The 22,755-nt window shown below is 32.8% G+C and overlaps 1 protein-coding gene and 1 long non-coding RNA gene across 2 annotated transcripts in view; both read right to left on the reverse strand.

Moving 5' to 3' along the window:
* LOC138934975 (uncharacterized) overlaps window positions 1-22,755 on the reverse strand; it is a 33,326-nt gene that overhangs the window by 8,269 nt on the left and 2,302 nt on the right. The window lies entirely within an intron of this gene.
* On the reverse strand, window positions 1,237-2,764 carry LOC138934891 (uncharacterized). Its single transcript, XM_070299040.1, has 3 exons — window positions 2,624-2,764; window positions 1,964-2,176; window positions 1,237-1,635 (listed from the first exon to the last, which is right to left on the reverse strand). The coding sequence occupies exons 1-3, from the start codon at window positions 2,762-2,764 to the stop codon at window positions 1,237-1,239; spliced, it is 753 nt and encodes a 250-aa protein (XP_070155141.1).

Genomic DNA, 22,755 nt, shown 5'->3' on the forward strand with positions numbered 1-22,755 from the left:
AAATTGTATCTTTCTTTTATTTTACCATCGTTATTATTTTCGGTAATAAATTTCTATCGATCCGTTTTAATTTATTTCACATTTACGCAGAGGGTTATCGTTTTCAATTTCAAATAATACAAATGTTTCGAAATTGTCCATTATTTCAGATGTCCTTTATACGAGTGGAGCGCGGATGCGCATGAATCAAATATATTGCAAAAGTCGATAACATATTTTATGTACCTATGTTCCGAGTGCTTTATTACAGAGTCGTAATAATCGAAAGCAAAATGAAGCAGTAATAAAATATAATCATTAATTAATGACCGACGTGCTCTTTTCGCAAGCGTGCGAAAGAGTCCACGAGACAAACCAGCACCAGTGTATTGAAAGAGTCAGGTGTCTGTCGTGTAAAAGATTTTTACGTCAAGTTCGTATATACTGAAAAGAGATCCGTGTACTCACCGGGATGACTCGTCGCTCACTCCCGCCCTCTCTCTCTCTCTCTCTCTCTCTCTCTCTCTCTCTCTCTCTCTCTCTCTCTCTCTCGTCTCTTGTCGCACCGGTGTGGCTCCTCCGCTGTGAATCCGTCCACTCCAAGATTACCGTCGTACACCGCGTAATCACGCACCGCACGACTCCCGGACGTCGAGATGGACACGCACGCGACAAAGTACAACGGAAGATTCACTCGCGTTCCTCTACCCGTAACGAGTATCGCGCGGCCCGGGACTGGCGGCGTACTTCTCGCGAGATTGAGAGCGCGAACAGTCACGATATATCTCGATACAAGCCTCGGGCCGTCATGCACTGACTGCCGGCACTCGGTACGCTGTCAGCGACCGTCCCACTGCGCATCCTATCGTCGACTGCGCGCGCACCTTCACGCATTTCGAACGGACCCGGACTCGACCGCTCTCGCGCGACATCAGCGCGCTCTATCGCTGCACCGCGAAAGCAAGTTTCAGTTTCTTCAATGCGCGCATTTCTATACGCATTTGACATAAACACAGTTCAATAAATGTTTACGAAAAGCTAAATATTATCGTCGGAATATTAAAAAAAAAAATATATATATATATAGATCATTTAAAAAATATCTGTATTAATTGTCAGAATAAATATATTAATCTTGTAAAAAAAATCTGATTTCTTGCGATGATTCGTAGGGTAAAAAAACATAATTTTCTCGATTTTTTCAATCGATACATGATATCAATTTATCAGATTCTTACTTGAGGATCCTCTTTGATCTCAGGACTTGCGTAGCGATTCCTCGGTAGACACTCGCATCCCCATAAAAGCGGCCGAGTAATTCCCTTTGCCGGTATCATCGAATACAACGTGATCGTCGATAATCCATCGACTGTAACGGATTTCCGTGACGAGACGGAAACCATGTTTTAACGCGAGCGATTGACTGCGACCTGACGCGAAAACGCCACCGATGGCCGCTAAATTCAGCGTGGACGCGACTTGGACGCAAGTATTCAAGAGGGCGGCACCAATATTCTTCTGTTGATATGACGGATGAACGCATAGGATATGAACTCGAAAATACACGTTGCATTCGAGCTCTTTGTACGCGTCCGTTTGTTTTATTAAAGCGCTGATTAAGCTCATAATTTTCTCCAAGGCCTTTCCCTCGAAATTCTAAATCAAAAATTTTGGATATATATTATATACTTATTTTAAAAAATAAATATAATATATCTATTTTTAATAAATACAATATAATATATATATATATATATATATATATTAAATATAATATATTTAATTATTAATGTAACAGGTTATAATTTTTATATAATATCTATTTACATAAGATATTTTTATACAAAAAAAAAAAAAATATATTGAAGCATATTAATGTATATTGATATTCGATATTATAGTTTTGTGTCGCATTTTTAAATGTCTCGAATAGACATTATTTTCTATTCATCTCTATTTATCTCTATAATAATAACACACGTACCTGCACTCGATTATACGTATCGGATTTATCTGAATCACTATTAACTCGCGTAACAGCGACTCCGACGACACGTCCCGATGCCAGACTAAGAGCTACCAAGCTGGTGGTGTCTTTCATCCACGTTTTTATAAGATCGAGATATACATTGACAGATTTCTCATCCTGCAGTAAGGACACCGTTTTGCACATGGGCTCCTCTCGAAAGAAATGATGCTGCACAAGAATCAACTTTCATTTTCGTAATATTCATAAGGGGATTATTTTTATCTTCATATTATTCTCTACAATGTAATCGAATTAAATTATTGTTAAAGTGAGAGGGAGCGATGTTGAAGCGAAATTTCGATCGCTAATCGATTTAATATTTTATTTATGCATCGCATAAAAAAGTGCATTCTTACAATCAAAATGGAGATACTTATTCTAATTTACTATTGACAGTAATGCGAATAGTCGAGTAAAATAAACGTGATTTTTTTTAACCGAAGAATTCATCTCGAAAAAAGATTTTTACAAAAGGGAGAAAATATGGAGCAGACAACAAGAAGCTTTGTTCATTCGTTGAATGATTGAAATAAAAAACTAGATTGATTAACGCAATCAAGTTATCACGCGGGATTATTTTATTCTTTTCAGATTCTTCCGTTCGCGCTGCTAAACTTTTATCAGACGCAGAGCTTCTTCATACTGCGCTTCTTTGAGATCCTGTATCTTGCATATTGCCGGTGAATCCCACTCTAAAGGCGCGTACATTCTTCCTTCCATCTCGATCATAAATTTATCTTCTTTTTCTTCATCCATGACCATTTTTGACATAGTGTCAAGATAATTGATTCTGATTTTGATTTTGTAATAACAATTATTATTAACTATGAGATGGAAGATGTTGTTAAATGTCAATTGAGCAACGTATCTTCAAATGTCTTCTGTCAATCTGCAATTTGAAGTAAGGAGAAATAGTCATATTTATTTTTTTTATTAAACAAATATTAGCGAAACTGTACTAATTTTATATATGCACTAGAACAACATAGACGCGCGCTTTTACTTATGGACGTTTCCCAATTTTTTTAACTTTTCTTTCCTAACTTCAATTTTTTCTCTCACAAATTGTCAAACTGTCAAAATTCGCATGATTTGACAGTTGCAAATAACACGAATGAAGCAAGTCGCAGCGCACAAATGAGACGGCCAATCAGCATCGCGAAAAAGAGGCTTCAATATATTCGAGTTCGAGGTTTAATGCCTTTTTTAGAAAGAGATAGACATAATATAATATATATTATACGTCTATGATTTTATGCCTATAAACTATACATCGCACAAAACATAATTTATAAACTGAAGGAGCTCTTATATTTGTGCTTAATCGATTATAAATCAATAATATAAAATCAATTATTTGATTAGTTTTAATTATATCGTATTTTTTCTCAACAACAGGATTCAAATGTCAAAAATCACAAATATGAAATAAAAAATGTGTAAATGTGAAATTTTTTCTAAAAGAATGATACATATATTTCATACAGAGAATTGTCTACTGATGAGAGAAAATAAAAAATACTGTAGAATTTTCTTTTTTTCTAATAAGGTTTTTGTGTTCTTTTTCTTTTATATTTATTTATTTATGTATGATTTTTAATGCTAAGAGGTTCATCGCGATATAAGTCACGTTGCATATTTAAGGAAATATTCTAACATTAAGTTTCGAAAACAGTGATTCCATTTCTTTTTTTTTTTTTATTTTCTGAAAAGTTTATGATTTTACAAATAAATTCTCAAAAGCAACAAAACATGCACAAAAATAACAAATTTATATGGGCATTTATGATTTACAACATTATGGGCTTACGAACTTATGGAGTTATAAAACCATAAATTTTTATTTTCGGCTATTGTCAGCCTATAATATAATATATAATTGGTACATACATAGATTGAGACAGATGACAATAGAAAGTTCCTATTTTAAAAAGAAAAAAAGTTTCTTACAAACGTTAAAGGATATAACTTTGAAAAAAAAAAAAACGCTATTCTATTCAAAAATTTTTACAAATGTAACATGAGAAAAGGAAAATTTTAAGATTTATCGAAATCGTGCAACAAATTTTTTGTCAATTTACAACATTTTTATCTTATTTATTTATTTATAATTTACGTAGAAAACATTCTTTTGACATATGACATGCCGCTTGAATGAACATATGCTCGAAAATTGTCTTGTCTATCCTGTCATCTGTTTGTCGTTCAATTGTAATATCTATTTGTCTTTAACTTTCCCTGTCGGATTTACACGCTCGTAAAACATTTTCTTTGAAAATCCTCACTTTCTATTGTCATTTTTATTGTCGGTCTACGCGAGTATACATGAATCATACACAATGAGCGTATAATCACAGAAAATAAAAGAAAGTTTGTCAGTCTGTATTTGATAAATGACCTTGAGTGAACATTAATATTTCGGTCTTCGTACCATCGTTTAAAATTTTTGATAAAATTTTACGATACTTACAATTGGATTTGATATGTATATTTTGTCTGCTATTCCGGATTTATCGCAAAGTACGCTTTCCTTTTGCTGGAAAAGTCTTGCTAGATTGCTCTTTCCATTTTACGGGCTTCGTACAAGCTTCTTTGAATCATTTTAAGCTACGACACATCGCTCTCGATAGCCGTTTCTCATTATAGAAACCGGTGAATATTTTGCATTATTGTCCGATCACGATGATTCATATTTTCATTATCTTTAGTACGGGATAATAGCTTTTAAAAGGATCCAAATGGATTTTCTCTAACATGACGGCGATTTTAAATCCTAATCCACGACTTTCCATTTCATTCAAATTTCTATCTCTTTTACACTTTCTACGAATTTTACGAATTCGACTTTAATATTTTCACAGTCTATTTTTGAAATATTGTACTTTTGATCTATGTAATTAACGTTGATTTTTTTGAACCTGTTACATTAAAGTGTACCTTTTTAAAAGTTTAGTTTTGAAGTTATAAACATTTAAGTATATTTAAGAAAAATAAAATTATATATATATATACATATATATATACAGGATGTCCCATTTTAATCTCCTCAGGCAAATATCTCAAAAACCAGGCCCGAAAGAGAAAAATTTTTCAGACAAAAGTTGTTTGGTTTCGAGGGGGCCATAAGATGGTACCATTGGTTTGACCTTGGAAAATCATTTGAAGATCATGTAAAGGTCAACTTTAAAATCTTAAATAGAAACCCCCATTTTTTATTTAGTATTCTTGTAACTGACATCGAGAGCTTTTCAAAACACTATAATAAAGTATTTTTTCATTAAGTACTTTTTGAGTTATTTTATATTATAATCTGACATATTTTGATATAAAAAATAAAATATTTCGTAAAATATTCAGTTTTCGATAATCTTACCGTAATACTTTTATGTACAGAATAATGAGACAAATTAATTAGTGCCAAAAAAAAAAACAAATAATTGTTTAAAAAAATACATTGTAAATAATTTTCTTAAAAACAATTTTTTTTTATACTAATTGTTTGGCTCATTATTCTGTACATAGAAGTATTACGGTAAGATTATCAAAAACTAAATATTTTACGAGATATTTAATTTTTTATATCAAAATATGTCAGATTAAAATATAAAATAACTCAAAAAGTACTTAATAAAAAAATACTTTATTATAGTGTTTTGGAAAGCTCTCGATGTTAGCTACAAAAATGCTAAATAAAAAATGGGGGTTTCCATTTAAGATTTTAAAGTTGACCTTCACATGACCTTCAAATGATTTTCCAAGATCAAATCATTGTCACCGTCTTATGGCCCCCTTGAAGCCACACAACTCTCGTCTGAAACATTTTTCTCTTCCGGGCTTGGTTTTTGAGATATCTGCCTGAGGAAATTAAAATGGAACACCCTGTATAATGTTTTCAAAATTTTACTGTAGATTATATGTTAAAATTATGCAATGTGTGTGACTTATTGTAATCAAAGCAATCGCATGGCGTTGATACTCGTATATAAATAAATAGATAGAAAAAAAAAATACAGACGAATATATTTTTAATCGCGATTATTTATCAAGAAACAATGTTAGCTTCCTTATAACTTATCCTTTTTGGCCAATTTTCGTTATTATCATTGTTATATTTCTTTTTCTAATCGTGGAGTGATTTGTCCAAATACAACATTAGATATCTTAATAGCTATTTCTATCTCTCAGCTATCTTTCTCGTTATCGCTATCGTTACAATTGAAATATAACCGTTACTATTGAAATATGAAGAAAAGATTTTTATTATTAAAAAAATAAGTATAAGACATAAATATATTTTATTTCAAAGCTTAGTATTTTTTCATTCTCGTTCACGAACGAGAAATTGAGTACGCTCAGTGTTTAGAGACTGATAAAACTGTTACGAGTACGAGCATAGTTCCACCACGTGTATGAATATATTGTATATTTATAAATTATTATTATTAAAAATTTCACACATTTTCATTTCGGTTTAAAAGCCGTTTTATGATATTGAGAATTTGCATAAAATTTTTGTTTAAACTATGTATCGTTTCTCTCTTCACGACAATTAAAGAAATTCTATAATTTATTTTGAATTAATTGTATAATCGTTAGCAGGAAAGATCAATTGCTCGGCTAACCGCATTGATCTTATATCTGTGTTTACAAAACTATTTCTTCAACAATTCTTTAAAAATTTTCTTTATCTTCCATTAGAAAGTTTTTTTTTAGAAATATGGTATGTGTACTTTTGAAATATCTAACGCTTGCGCAGTTTACAATAGTTGTTCCCCCCACTTTCCACTTGCCAAAATCTACCTAAGTGGGGATGCCGGATAGATGCTAGTTTTCAGACAGGTCAGGCTGCGGCATACTGTTCTGTTGCATTCGGTGTGTATGTGTGTGCGTGTGTGACACAGGTTGTTACCGAATATATTATAGTATACCGTATTTTTTAATTTTTTATCAACACACGTGATATTTCTTAAACTATCTAAAAACATGGAATTCAATCCAGAATTTACTTTGAAACAATTAAATGTTAAATTGTATATTCAAAATTGCAAATTATTACAAAGAAGTTTATTATTACCTGGGATGTGCATGGAAATTAATTGTGGTAGCGGATACACAACAAGATACTGTCTTTTGCCAAAACTTCAACCAAGATCGACAATAATAGGTAAGAAATATAATAAATTATAAAAGAATATATATAATAATATATTAAGATAAAATTATTTTTTTCTAATTTGATTATTACGTACGACTTAAAGGTACTGATAGCTCGGAAACCATGATCGAATACGCAAGAAGAAATTATAGAAACAATGGACAAATCGATTTTAAAGTTCTGGATATTCAGACAAAACATTTGCCTGAAGAATATATCGGCCAATTTGATCATATATTTTCATTTCCCACTGTGCATGCTCGTACTAATATTTTGTAAGTAGAAAATAAGTTTATATTTTGTAAAAGAGAAAAGAAGATTTTTTTTTTTTTTCATGTAATTCCCTTCTTTCGATAATTTTGTCAACATTTATCCAAAGAATTATTATAAAATAATAACATTTTAAATGCAAAAACGCTTTATGTCAATTGATTTCAATATTTTATTATTTATTATTAAATTGGGACTAGATTAAAGTAAATTTTAATTATCCAGAAATATTTTAACACATGCATAACTTATAGCAATAATTGTATTTATTTTCTTTATTTAACAGTCAAGAATTTGAAAATGTTTATAAAATGCTGAAACCTGGTGGAAACTTTCATATGTGTATCGTAACAATTCACGATGCGTTCACGTTATATAGACGTATGGTGAATCATCAAACTTTCGGATCATATTTTAAGGTATAGATATAGATATATCGATATTTTAAATATTATTTTACATGTTTCCACTACATATCTTTCATTATTATTCTTATATTTACATGGTACCTGAAGGAATACATGGCACCATTTCATTATTCTATTAATCCTGCGAGAGAAGTAAGGCAATTGCTTCAATTCTTCGGATTTATAATTCAGTACTATCGTCCTGCGCCATTAATGAAATATACTTCAAATTATCTTTTACGTAAGTACTTTTACTCTTCATGCTACATTTACCAATCATACTTATATACTGATTATAAATGATGGAAAATATTAATGGTATAGAAAAAGTCTTTTTTATTAAGTAATTTAATAATAATATAAATCATATCAATAATTTAATTAATTTTTTATTTATTTTTATATATAATAATTTTACATATAAAAATTATTATTTATTTTGACAGCGTATATCTTTTCTGGCCTTTCATTTATGGACAACATGTCATCTAAGCAGCAAAAAGACATCAAGAATGAGCTCACACATCAATTTATTAATATAGAAAAAAGAGTTCAGCGTGTTTATCGTAATATTCCAGATTTTAACGAAACCGATGTCGATATATATGATATGTTGGAAATTTACGCACGTAAACCGCAAAGAAATTGACGATAATGGATATATTATATATATTGTATATGAAACTTATTTATTAATATTTTATATAATATGTATATATGAAATAATTTGATTTGTATACCCAAAAAAAAAAACTAATTTTATTAATTGAAGAGGATTGTAATATATAAATAAAATTATATAAATTTTATTTTACGCGTATCTTTTAATGGAAATTGAATACAAAATACATTATATGAGCACTGATGAAAAGAAAAATTTGTAAATATAAAACGTCATTAAGCTGGAGAATAATGAAAAATGTGTTTTGGTATTAGTAGTACTAGTTGTAAAAAAAAACAATCGCTCATTATATGTTCCTTATATAATTGTTGTTTTACAATGTGATTTTAGGAATAAGAATAAAATACTTGTGCATTGAAATAATATATTTATTTAAAATCTTTTTTTTATACAATAATCAGTTTTTTCATATTTTAATAATAATTGTAGTTAATGGGTGTAACAATCTTGTTAAAAAAAATAATAGTATTTAACTATACCATTTCTTCTCGCGAATTGTCTGGTGCGGTTTCATTGCAATTACCACGAATCCCGTTGCCGAAATTTTCCGGTAATTTCGCGGAATGGGGAAACTTCCGCGGAATATTCGAATCGCTCGTCGCCTCGAAAGAATCGCTGTCGAATACGCAGAAATTACATTATTTAAAAGCCAGTATCACGGGCGAAGCCGCTGTATTAATTAATCATGTTAAGATTGCAGACACAAATTACGATGGTGCGTGGAAATTACTTATCGAAGAGTACGATAATCAAAACGCGATTATTCATGCGCATATTCATGCTTTCGCTGATTTGCCTATTATGAAAACGGAATCCGCTGTCGAACTCAAAGGTTTACGCGATACCGTTGCCGCGTCATTAGCCGCGTTAACAAATTTAGGCAGACCTGTTGAAAAATGGGATGACTTATTAGTCTATATTGTTTCGCAAAAATTTAGTCCACGCACACGTAATGAGTGGAATCTGCAACGCGGTAAATCAACCGCATCTCCGACTTATGAAGAGATTCGAGATTTTATGACGCTGCGAATTCGAGGACTAACCGAACATTCTAAGTTAAATGCCGATACTTCGTCTCATAAAAATAAAGGCTCTAATCGGGCCTCGGTGAATAACGTAGCCACCGAAAAATGTTTGAATTGTTCCGGCAATCATAATTTGATGTTATGCGACGAGTTTAAGCGTAAATCCGTCGAACAGAGAACTCAGTTTCTCAAATCGCACAAATGTTGCTTTAATTGTTTAAAGGTCGGCCATTTCCCGAACTCTTGCAAGAGTAAAAAACGCTGTAATTTGTGCCGACGAGCACATCATACGCTCTTGCATCGTGACTCGAATATACCAGTACAGAAGATTAGTGAAAATTCTGTTTCGGAAAACAAAACGCTTAACGCTTCACCGAGCGGCTCAGCCGCCCCTGAGATGAAGAACGAGACCGCCTTCGCTTCCGTTCAAACGATTCATTCGCCGCTGAAAAATCCGCCGAACGTGTTACTAGCCACCGCATGGGTAATACTTCGTACCATCGAAGGACGTAAATTTAAAGTTCGTGTGTTGTTAGATCAAGGCTCGGCTGTTAGCTTTATCTCGGAATCGTTGTGTCAAACTATGCGCACGAAACGTTCCCGCGCGAGCCTCCACGTACAGTGTTTCGGCGAACGATACAGTGGCGTAGCGAAATCTCAGGTGTCTCTTACTCTCGAGTCTTGTAATGGACGAGGTTCCTCAACCTTTTCTTTGACTGCTTTCGTATATCAAAAAATTACGTCATATGCTGGCTCAAAGACTAAAACCGTAGATTATTGGCCGCATTTACGGAAATTATCTCTCGCGGATCCGGATCCGTTTAGCAATCATCCGATCCATCTGCTCATCGGATCAGATTAATATGGATCGTTATTAAAGCAAAAGGTAAAACATGGTCCGACCGGAACTCCGACGGCCCAGCTTACTGCTTTAGGATGGATATTATCCGGTCCTACCGGCACTTCTAATTCAATCACCGGTTCCGCGACTTCATTAAATTGCGTAACATTTCCTTCGCTCGATTCTCTCCTTCAAAAATTTTGGGAGATCGAGGAAATTTCTTCCGAACTTCAGCTGTCGGAAGAAGATAAAAAATGCGAACAACATTTTATCGAAACACATCAGCGTGCCGAAGACGGCCGCTATATAATACGGTTACCATTTAAAACCAACCCTCCGCTCGATATAGGATCTTCGCGCGAAACTGCCGCGCTTCTTTATTCGAAATGAGAACAACGCCTACGAAAAAATCCGGATCTCGCGAAACCCTATCATTCTTTCTTAAATGAATATAAATCTATGGGTCATATGGAACCTGTCTCCGACGAAAATCCGACGCTTAACCAAGCGGTGTATATACCGCATCATCCGGTACTACGCGAGTCTAGCAGCACGACGAAACTTCGCGTAGTATTTAACGCGTCGTGCAAAACGAGCAATGGTTCTACATTAAATAATCATTTAATGACCGGGCCTAAATTACAACGCGATTTGTCCTCAATTATCCTTCGTTGGCGTCAGTTTCGTTATGTGTACACCGCCAATATCGAAAAGATGTTTCGACAGATCCGCGTTCATCGAGACGATGTCGATTTTTTACGGATTTTTTGGCGATCTAATATTAATTCTCCGATACAATCTTATCGATTGCTTACAGTTACATACGGTACTGCTCCAGCTCCGTATTTAGCCATGCGCGTTATCAATCAATTATCTCTCGACGAAGGTCATTCTTTTCCAAAAGCACAAACAATAGTACAAGAATTTATTTACGTCGACGACGTTCTATTTGGCGCCGATGAAGTTCCGTCGCTAAAGGAAAGTCGCGATCAGCTTACGAAATTGATGGCGCGAGGCGGTTTTCATTTACGCAAATGGGCTGCCAATTCTATAGAATTATTAACAGACATTCCTCCGGGAGAGCATGAACTCGCTATCGCTCGTACATTCGATAAGGATGATACGCTTAAGGTGCTCGGACTTAAGTGGATACCACGAGAAGATTCGTTTCGTTTTCAGATCGAGTCACCTTCGGTCAATAGAATACGAAACGTTTGATACTATCATTTATCGCGAAATTCTTCGATCCACTGGGATGGGTTTCTCCGGTAATAATCACCGCGAAAATTATGATGCAAGAACTGTGGCTAAGAAAACTCGATTGGGATTTTCCTATCGCAGCGGACTTGTTAGAGTCCTGGAAAAAATATTGTGCGGAATTCATAAATTTAAAAGAAATTCGCATTCCGCGATGGACTGGAATGCATCCGGAAAATTTGGCTATCGAGTTGCACGGGTTCGCCGACGCGTCTAATCGCGCGTACGCCGCTGTCGTTTATTTAAGAATTCTCCGATCGCTCAGCGAGTTTTCAGTAGTCTTAATAACCGCAAAATCAAAGGTAGCGCCGATTAAAACGATTAGCGTGCCGCGTCTAGAATTAAATGCCATAGTCTTATTAACTCGATTGCTAGAATTCGCGCAAAAATCGTTAAATTTGCAGCATATTCCGATGTACGGATGGACAGATTCTTCGGTCGCGCTCGCATGGTTACGAGGCCATCCATCAAGATGGACTACTTATGTGGCGAATCGTGTATCGGAAGTACAAACTCGGCTGCCGTCGATTAAATGGAATCACGTCCCATCTAAAGAAAATCCAGCGGATTGCGCGTCGCGAGGTTTGTCACCCGCTGAACTCCGCGATTTCGAACTTTGGTGGGCCGGCCCTGCCTGGTTGCGTTCCCCTTCTACCGCGTGGCCGATCCATGATAAATTAAAAGATCAACTTGAGGCCGATCGTCAGATAATCGAAACCGAAACGCGAAATACGATCGTTTGTCATGCTCAACACATTCTGGAGTGGAAATTACCGAACGAAGTCTCTACATGGAAGAAGTTAATTCGAGTCACGGCACGCGTGCAACGTTTTATTAATAATCTAAAATGTCGCGCGACCAATACGAACGTGAATACGACGTGCTTGTCCGCTGCCGAACTCAAAGAAGCTTCCTTGTTTTGGCTCCGTTACGTGCAACAACGTCATTTTCCATCCGAAATTCAAGCGTTAAACGATAATTGTTTACTGCCAAGATCCAGTTCTTTGTTATCGCTTTATCCCTTTCTCGGGAAAGATAAATTAATTCGCCTTGGCGGGCGGATTGACAATTCGTCACTCAGTTATGATGAACGGCACCCTATAATTTTACCGAAACATCGAATTTCGGATTTATTAATCGCTCAAGCTCATAAAGCCTCTCTTCATGGAGGTACTCAATTAATGTTAAGAATTTTACGCCAAAATTATTGGATAATTTCAGCGCGCACCAGTGTAAAATCTCATACGTAGTTGTGTAAAGTGCGTACGCGAACGCGCACGTACCTCGCAACAGCTGATGGGGAATCTCCCCCAGCCCCGCGTCACGCCTTCGGCCCCGTTCTCGCACACAGGCGTCGATTACGCCGGGCCGATGAATATAATTCTGTCAGTCGGCCGCGGTCAACGATCCAAAAAATATTATGTTGCCGTTTTTATTTGTCTCTCGACAAAGGCCGTCCATTTAGAATACGTAGATAATTACGCTACTAACGGTTTTCTCTCCGCCTTTCGGAGATTTGCAAGCCGTCGCGGTCTTCCATCCGACATGTACAGTGATAACGGCACTAATTTTCAAGGCGCGGACCGCGAATTAAACACTACCTTTCAGCGACTTGTCGCCGACCCTCAAATACAAGACGCTATAGCTAATGATAACGTAAAATGGCATTTTATACCTCCCTCTGCTCCGCATTTCGGCGGACTTTGGGAAGCCGGTGTCAAAGGATTAAAGTTTCATTTGAAACGAGCGATTGGTTCCCGAACATTATCGCAGATCGAGTTCGCTACGCTGCTGTGTCAAATCGAGGCTTGCCTAAATTCCCGCCCGATTTCCGCGTTACATGATGATCCGAATGACTTTTCCGCGTTAACTCCGGGTCATTTTTTAGTGTATCGATTATGTTGGTAGGATTTAACCAGTTATTTCGTAACCTACCCGGTATACGAGGCGAGCGGGATGTTCGAGAAAGTAAGAGTTTTATAAATTATATTATTAATTTTGTTTCTCGAACGTTCTAAAGCGAGACGTTACGTGCGAAGCCTTGTTTTCATTCCGTTTTTGTAGTTTCTTCGTATCGTTCGATTCCGACAAACACCTCGTTGTCGATAGCCGATTGGCTCTCGGAGTCGAACGATCGAAATTCCTCCTTTTTTGTGGTACACGTATCGACCGGGATCGGAAAGAATGGCTTTTCGTTAACTCATTTCGTCGCAAGCCTTCACCGGGAGCACACCGAAAGTCTAACGCTCATATAGTTATAGTTAAAACGATAATTCGCGTGTCCGATTATATCTTGCTGTCGCGTGCGATTACCTAAGACGGTCCGGGAGTTGGTGTCGAAAGGAATAAACACTTTTCAACAAACTAAACCCGCTCAAATCATTTACGTCCTATCTCTCCGATCGGCGAAACAAATAAATTCTGTTAATGTGGACGTGTAATTCGAAGGCGCGGCTACAGTTTTATAGAATTCTAATTTTGCTAGAATTGTCTGTTTTCATTTTAAACATAATCATGATGTAGTAAGCTAGTAAAAATTTTTCTTTCTATTTTCTTAAACATACTTGTGTATATCCACTATTTGAAAATTGATTTTTCCGGTTCAAAAAGATCATTCTAAGAATATAATATAGTACACTAATATATTTTATCTAGAATGTGTTAAAATTATATACATCGTATGAGTTCGTAAAACGTATTTTCTTCAAAAAATAAATTATACGTGCTTATACGATTTTATGAGATACATATTAAATAGCGGAGAAAATTTTTTGACGCAAATTTTAAGATCAATGTTATTTTTTTTTAAATGGTATCATATAGTTTTTTCTGTATAATTTTGTAGCATATTCTGAGTAAAATATTTTTTAAAACTGAAAAATCTATTTTTATGTGAAAGATACGCACAAATGTATTTCAATTATGTGGAAAAACCAGCAGATAAGAGCCAAGGCGCGGATACTAGTGCGCGAACTAATTATTGTTAAATTTTATTAACAAATGTGCATTAAAAATATACGCCTTGGACCGTTTTGTGGTCCATCTTCAGCTTGGATATAAATATGTAAAGATTACATCGAAATTTTAAAATTTGACCTACACAATATTTGTTATTATAAAAAAAATCAAATTTCAAATTAGAATTAATTAGAAAGAAAGGCTCATTAAAACTCGCGTAAGGTCTGTACAAATTAGTGAACAACATCCACACGCCATCGCCATATGTATATTTGTCGGTGGTTTATGGTTTATAAATGTAATGATGACTCATGTTGACCGGTCGGTACGTTCACATAAACAACGATCATAAACTGTTTTATGATCAAAGATGATCATAAACAAAAGATTTAAAAAAGCAAAAATTGCGAGAGAAATACTAACGCGGCAAGTTTGGTTAATCTTTACTTCCAATTCAAACTTTGAAATCAAATTAAAATTTAAGTTTCCTAATCAATCAATATTTGAATTTTTTGGCAAGTTCTCAATTATAGAAGAAATACGTACAAGTCACAAAAACAAGCTATAAAACAAAATAAAACTAGAAACGGTGGGAAAAGGAAAATGAGATAACTTTAATTAATTTCTAAAATTCAATCCAAATTTTTAAATTTTAATCCAATTTTTAATTTCCAAACCCATCAATTTTTAAATTTTGCCAAGTTTTCCACTACAGTGAAGATACGTAACAAAGATCACGAAAACAAGACAAAAAAACAAAAACATTGGAAACAAGGCGAATGTGGCAAATTTAATTAATTTTAAAAATTTAATCTAAATTTTTAAAATTAAATGTAAACTCAAAATTTTTTAATCGATTAATTTTTTGACAAGTTCTTCACATATCATCTTGTCATAAATGGTGTAAATATTTTGTATTACCCTGCTGGCCATTCTTCTGCCGCTTAATGAACAGCACTCCGGAGACGAGCCTTTTACCGAGCGAAGTTTTACTGTCTAAAATTTCGACTCCATTCCAGTAAAATTCATAATCGATCTCAAGTCTGTAGTTCGTAATGACCCAGAGCTGATTGATATGTTTCTACATATGTGATTTCGACGTTCGGAAATCCTTTTCTTTAGCTGTCTACAAGTTTGTCCGACATAAAATGCGTCGCAATCTTTACACAAAATTTTGTACATTAAGTTGTTGTGCTCAATCCTTAAGGATTGAGTCTTTTTGTACTTTGACAAAATCATTAAGTTTGTCAAAACCGGCATATGATAATCTCGTATCAAGATCGTAGAAAAACTTATTTAGATTGCTTTGAAAAGATAGTAATGTAAGATATCGTAAAGAATTGAATGCGATTCCACTGGTTGATTGTTTTCTCTGGTCACAGCTGTCGGTCGGTTTTTTGTAAATTAGAATTTTATACGTTCACAAATCGTACTAGAAATGTAAGCCAGAAGATAACTATTGTCTAGGAAAATAGCAATTATCAATTTTAAGTTTTTCTGGTGAAATCTCGGGTATAACAATACAAAGGCTCGGTCCACCAAACCAATGATGGTTTCTCTCTTACGGCATAGTGAATGGTTAGATTTATAAATCAGGTATCTCCTAAAGTAGGTAGATTTATGATACTATTCCGAATTCTATTACATTGTTATTTACAATTATTGTGACGTTTAGAAAATTGTGTTTATTGTCTACTTCTTCCTCCATAGTGAACTGTAGCCTCGAATAAAACGAGTTGAAGATAGTTAGAATCTCAGTAAACATAGAGGATATTGTCCACATATCCATAATAAAAAGGCAAATTGAAACGAACATATCTAATAGCTCTGTTTTAACTATGGCTCTTTTTCCAATGTTATTATACACATATAATTATATTTAATTATGTATGGACTTTTTTCGGGATATCATAATTGCATTCAATTCATCGGTGAGAGATAATGTATATATGCTCATTGTGCTCTCTTTATCATCCTGAAAAAATTTTGAACTATAATACGCAAAGTTGTGATCTATTATAAATAAAATGTTTTTGCTAAGCATTGATTTCTCTGCCACAGACATCTTTATTATAATTAGAAATTTAATAAAAAAGAAGAATTTCATATTTTCCATAAAACATATATACATTTTTTCGAAAAACATATATACATATTTTCCAAAAACATATATACATTTTTTCTTTCCGCTATTTTGTTGCTATTTAAAAATTTGCAAACATACTGCACAGTTTATATCTAGTAGTCTGATAATGATTTATAAAAATAGAACAGAGAAAAATAAAATAGAACATAAAAAAAAGGATAGTAACAAATAGGATGGTAACAAAAATAAATATAAAACTTTATATTATTGAACAATAATTTTTAGATAATGATGCGGAATACATTACAGGATGTTGGAGAAAATTAATTACACAGAAATTCCTAACGAAGATGAGCATGAAAAATGTTTAAGGCAAGAGGCTGCAAAATGAGCATGTTTATTACATCGCCGGGAGTGTTTAGAAGAAGTCAAAAATGAATTAATGCAACATTTTGCGGACCCTAGAAAACATATTTTTTATATTACATTTATAGCATTTTTATACCTGCTTTCTTATATTTTACAATGTTAGAGATTAAAAGTTATTCAATTAGATTACACAGAATTATATGCTAAAGTTTTATAACAGAATTTTATTTTCTCCGTTATAGACTTTTACTATGGTGGAAAGAATGGACATATCGTAATGGTTTGTTTTCGTGCGAGACAGACTCTATTTGGCAAGACTTGTATAATATGTAAGAACAAAACTGATAATAAAATTTCTAAATTCTTAAGTTGCACTAAAAATATTGATATCATCAAGAACTATTTAAGCAAAACAGCTTATATGATTAAGGAATCGAGTCCGGAATTATATTTTAAGATCGCAAGTTATTAAGCATTATTAACAATTTTCTTACTACTATTACAAAACATGTAAGAATCGAATATATACATAACTATCAGAGTTGGGAAGTAACGCGTTACTTGTAACGCCGTTACCGTTACAGTTACTTTTTTTCGGTAACTGTAACGGTAATGGCGTTACAAATTTTATTTGTAACGGAAAAAGTAACTTCGTTAAATTTTTCGGTAACGAGTAACGAATTTAACAGTTACTTTTATCGTTACTTTTTTCAAATTTTTTGATTTATTTAAGATATTATTCTTGCTATTGTGCGTGATAAAATTTTTATCTTAACCGTAAAGCCGTAAGCAAATCGACCAATTAGCATTCTTATTATGTTGTAAAAATGCTTGAATGTGATTGATCAACTTATGGCTCTTGCAGACCAGTGCGATGACGCGACGCGCGATATCCAATGAGAGCTTTATATTTTCGGAAAAGCAGAGCTCTCATTTACTACCAGTTCTAAGTACCTTGCAACGAAAATTAGAAAATCTCAATAAATCTGACCTTATAGATTGCCATTCATTAGTTGAAGCTATTCAGCAAGGTTTAAATAAAAGGTAACTTATTAATTTGATTAATACATATGTTATTTAATTTTAAATAAGGATTTAATTGAAAAATATTATTTTATTTTAAACTATTGATTCAAAAGTATTAATTTCAATAAAACAAACAATGTCGCTTAATTTACTATATTTGATTTTAGATTTCTTACAATATTTGAAACAAAAGAATTAATAATAGCAGCATGTTTACATCCAAAATTTAAGTTAAACTGGTTAACCGGAGAAAAAAGAAAACGTGCTGAAAATTACTTGGAGGATTTATTGGGAATCCGATCAACTGAAAATTCTTCAAAAGCTGGAAAATCTGACGATCACGATGATTTTTTCATTTTTGAGCAAAAAACGGTGCAAAATGAATCTGAACAAGAAGAATCGCAACGGTTTTTAAAATCAAATAATTGTAATATAGAAATGTTAAACGACTATCCAAAACTTAAAAAAACTTTTTATTATATATAATACAGCTCTACCAAGCAGTGCATCTGTAGAAAGAATGTTTAGCATCGGTGGCTCTGTATTAACACCACAAAGAGGGCATTTAAATGATGATACTATGGAGCAACAAATTTTATTAAAAATTAATAAAGAATTTCGATAAAATTTAATCATTTATTTTGTAATAAACCTTGAATGAAATATTGCTTACAATTTTTTAAAAGTTTTTCTTATGCAAAATAATTTATTAGTTTGTATTGTAAAAAAGTAACGGAAATTGTAACGACTCGTTACTTTTTAGTAACTGTAACGGTAACGAGTTACTTTTTAAAATTAGTAACGAGTAACGGTAACGAGTTACTTTTTAGAAAAAATAACGGCAACGGTAACGAGTTACTTTTATAAAGTAACTTTCCCAACCCTGCAGTGTTCATATGAACACATTATTTTTCAGAGAAATAATCTTGTATCAATATGATAATTATATTTGTAATAATAATGCTTGAAGGTTTACATGTACGTACTATCACATATAATGCATATACATATGTTGAAATATGGAATTATTAGAAATATTAGAATAGATATATTTATATATTTGTATCGGTGTATTTCATCAGGGTTGGGAAGTAACGCGTTTCTTGTAACGCCGTTACCGTTACAGTTACTTTTTTTCGGTAACTGTAACGGTAATGGCGTTACAAATTTTATTTGTAACGAAAAAAGTAACTTCGTTACATTTTTCGGTAATGAGTAACGAATTTAACAGTTACTTTAATCGTTACTTTTTTCAAATTTTTTGACTTATTTAATGCAACATAAAACAGTACGTATAGAAAAAATATGACATTTTGCATGAATCAACAATGATGGTTTAAAGTTACATTTATGCTTTTGTTAAGATAACTTTTAATTGTTTGAATTACAAAAGCACATATCTCTCTCTCAGAGTTTTCATCTTTTAATATATTTATGTATATATTAATGCATCAATAACTTTTGCAATCTGTTTCAATTTTTTGTTTTCTCCTTTAAAATTTTTATGGTTATTTTTTTCTTAAATATATTCTTATTTTCTTCTGCTTTCTTTCATCAATCAAATCTATATTTTCTTATATAACTTATGAAATGAATTATATTGTATGTATTTATGAAATTTATTATTATGCGTGTATTTTATATTTTATATCAAAATTAATTTTTTGTTATTTAATACTAATACTTTAATATATACAAATATATGTTAAATTAATAGGCAAAACATCCATACAAATTAAAAGATTTAGAAAAAGCAAAAGTAGAACTGGCAATAACTAAAAGACGTAATGAAGATGTCCTAGAAAATCCAGTTAAAAAAAGACAACAAATTTTAGAAAATGGGGTTCTGGAAATGTCGCAATTACTCAAAAAATGTTAGATGCTGTTATACTACGTTTTATTATTGAAGATATCCAACCTCTATCAGTTGTAGATAATTCAGCGTTTATCACCCAGACAGCACAAGGATGTCCTTAGGACGTCCGAAGGGCATCCAGGACATATATGTAGGATATCCTCAGGATATCCCATTGTAATCCTCAGATCTCCTCTGGATGTCCTGAGGAAGAGTAAATGATAGCCGTATATTAACCTCTGGAGAATCCAGGGAGATCCTGTGGAACATCCTAAGGATTTTTATAGGATATGTTACCCAGTCAGCCAGGTCTGTTCTAACAGATATTGTCAAGTGCTTGCTACAAATTATTGTCAGCAAAAAGGCTACAAATTTGGTACAAGAGTTGTTATTACCGATTAAGCTGGCAGATTGCCGGCAAGAATCAAGCAAAGCTTGCTAACATAACTACACAGCAAATTGGCAGCAGAAACCGAGCAAAGCTTGCTGACATGACTGACATCAGATTGTCGGCAAAAACTGAGCAGGATCTGGAGTGCGCAATCTGATGGCAAATTGGCAGCAAAAACCGAACAAAATCTGCAGCTTATTACAAAGTATTATAAAATAGTTCAGTCGCTTATCGCTATGCGGCGCGTTATTCATTATCTATACCCGTATTCAAATTCTTGTCATGAGTGTACATAAAGCCTACAAAATGCTAATAATATTATAATATATATATTTCTATCAGTTCAATTTTTGACACAATTCTTATACAGGAAATTCAGATATTGAATTGATTTTTTGCAAATCGGACAGATAATTGTTCGATTTTCACTTATTCAAACAATTTCTGTCCAAAAAGATCTTTAATTTTATAAATTAAGTTATTTGAATTTACCTATATGTTTTAACATATTAATATATGATTTTATATAATGTCTAATTATCTAATGGTCATTTTATGACCAAAACTTATCATCATTTTATTACTTAGGGTTAAGGCTTTAAATCTATTTAAATATATATTTTTATATGAATGGCCAAAAGCTGCAGAATTTGTTCGGTTTTTGCTGACAATCTGCTATCAGATTGTCTTGCGCAGATCTTGCTCGATTTTTGCCATCAATTTGACGTCAAATCATGTCAAGCTTTGCTCGGTTTTTGCCGTCAATTTGCTGTCAGGTTATGTCAACAAGCTTTGTCACCAAAACACAAGCTTAATGCGGACACAAATGGCACTGGATTTGTTACCAAGTTTTGAGCGAATTTGATGCCAATTTGGCAACAATTTGTTATCAAATTGCTTACTGGGTTAGGGATATTTTTCGTATGTTTCAAGGAGCAAATTTTAAAATTTAAATATAAATTAAAATTATGTTTTGTTATTTACTGCCAATATTAAAAATCTATTAAAAATAGTTCACCGTTCTTTAATATTTGAGGCTTTCGTGCTGTACATGAATATTTTAGGTTTGGCTGAATTAGGAATATCTGAATTCCCTATGTTGGGATTGCATCAGAAATTGAACTGATAGAAAATAATTACATTTGTAATTTCCTGTCAGTTGCTCTTTGCACGCTTTATATAATTCTCATGACCAAATCTGAAATACGAGTTCGCATGTCGCATAGCGGTAAACAAACGAACTAGCGGTTGAATACTATTGTTTGTAAAGTTTTTGGAATGTTGCGAACAGTAACATTTCTCATGAAATATTAAATAAATAATAATTTTGGATATATGAAAATGTGCGCATCAAATTCAATTATTAATATTAAACGAAATTAATGTTAACAATTAATTGCACATGTATATATATCCTCTGGAAATCCAAAAGACATCCAATATAATAGACAGGGCAGATATATCCTACGAACATCCAGGGGTTATCCACTGGACATTTATAGGACATTAATACTTATTATAATACTTAAGATTTTTAAATTATATTAAATAGCCGACACAACTAAAAATAATTATGTATGCATATTAAATTTTTATAAATATATTTATAATAATATCTTAAAACATCCTACAAATGTCCTGAACCGTCCTGGACATATTCAGGATGATCCTGAGGATGTTTTGTGCTGTCTGGGATATTAAAACATTATATGCATATTTTATAATTAATTACTTATATTGATTTTATATGTTAATTTACTACTCATATTTTTTGATATCCTTGCTCTTCTATTAATAGTGCGTTACATGTAAGCAAGTAATACTTTTTATAGACATGGCAAGTACGAAATGTCAAATTATCAAAGTATCATTTCTGAAGTTCTGCTTTGAACATGTTGATATATCGTGTGAGACATACACTAGATATACATATATAATGAAACATTTAGCAATGTGACATAAAGAATACATAATATTGCATTTTGAATCTTGAACATTAAATCATTTTACTTTATCAGAAATATATAACTTATAATCTTCCAAACATAAATCTGATTTTTAAACGTCCCAGACAGCACAAAACATCCTCAGGATCATCCTGAATATGTCCAGGACGGTTCAGGACATAGGATGTTTTAAGATATTATTATAAATAAATTTATAAAAATTTAATATGCATACATAATTATTTTTAGTTGTGTCGGCTATTTAATATAATTTAGAAATCTCAAGTATTATAATAAGTATTAATGTCCTATAAATGTCCAGTGGATAACCCCTGGATGTCCGTAGGATATATCTGCCCTGTCCATTATATTGGATGTCTTTTGGATTTCCAGAGGATATATATACATGTGCAATTAATTGTTAACATTAATTTCGTTTAATATTAATAATTGAATTTGATGCGCACATTTTCATATAT

This window comes from Polyergus mexicanus, unplaced genomic scaffold (genome assembly GCF_030449975.1).
Source record: "Polyergus mexicanus isolate NDT 795.1 unplaced genomic scaffold, iyPolMexi1.0 SCAF_7, whole genome shotgun sequence".
In the NCBI taxonomy this organism is placed as follows: Eukaryota; Metazoa; Arthropoda; class Insecta; order Hymenoptera; family Formicidae; genus Polyergus; species Polyergus mexicanus.

Bases quoted from the DNA above. Each gene is read 5' to 3' on its own strand.
- LOC138934891 (XM_070299040.1), bottom strand. From the start codon at position 2,764: ATGGATGAAGAAAAAGAAGATAAATTTATGATCGAGATGGAAGGAAGA. The intron at 2,177-2,623 runs GTTTAGCAGCGC...ATTCTTGTGCAG, and splicing joins AAGCTCTGCGTCTGATAAAA to CATCATTTCTTTCGAGAGGA. The intron at 1,636-1,963 runs GTACGTGTGTTA...TTTTTGATTTAG, and splicing joins ATACGTATAATCGAGTGCAG to AATTTCGAGGGAAAGGCCTT.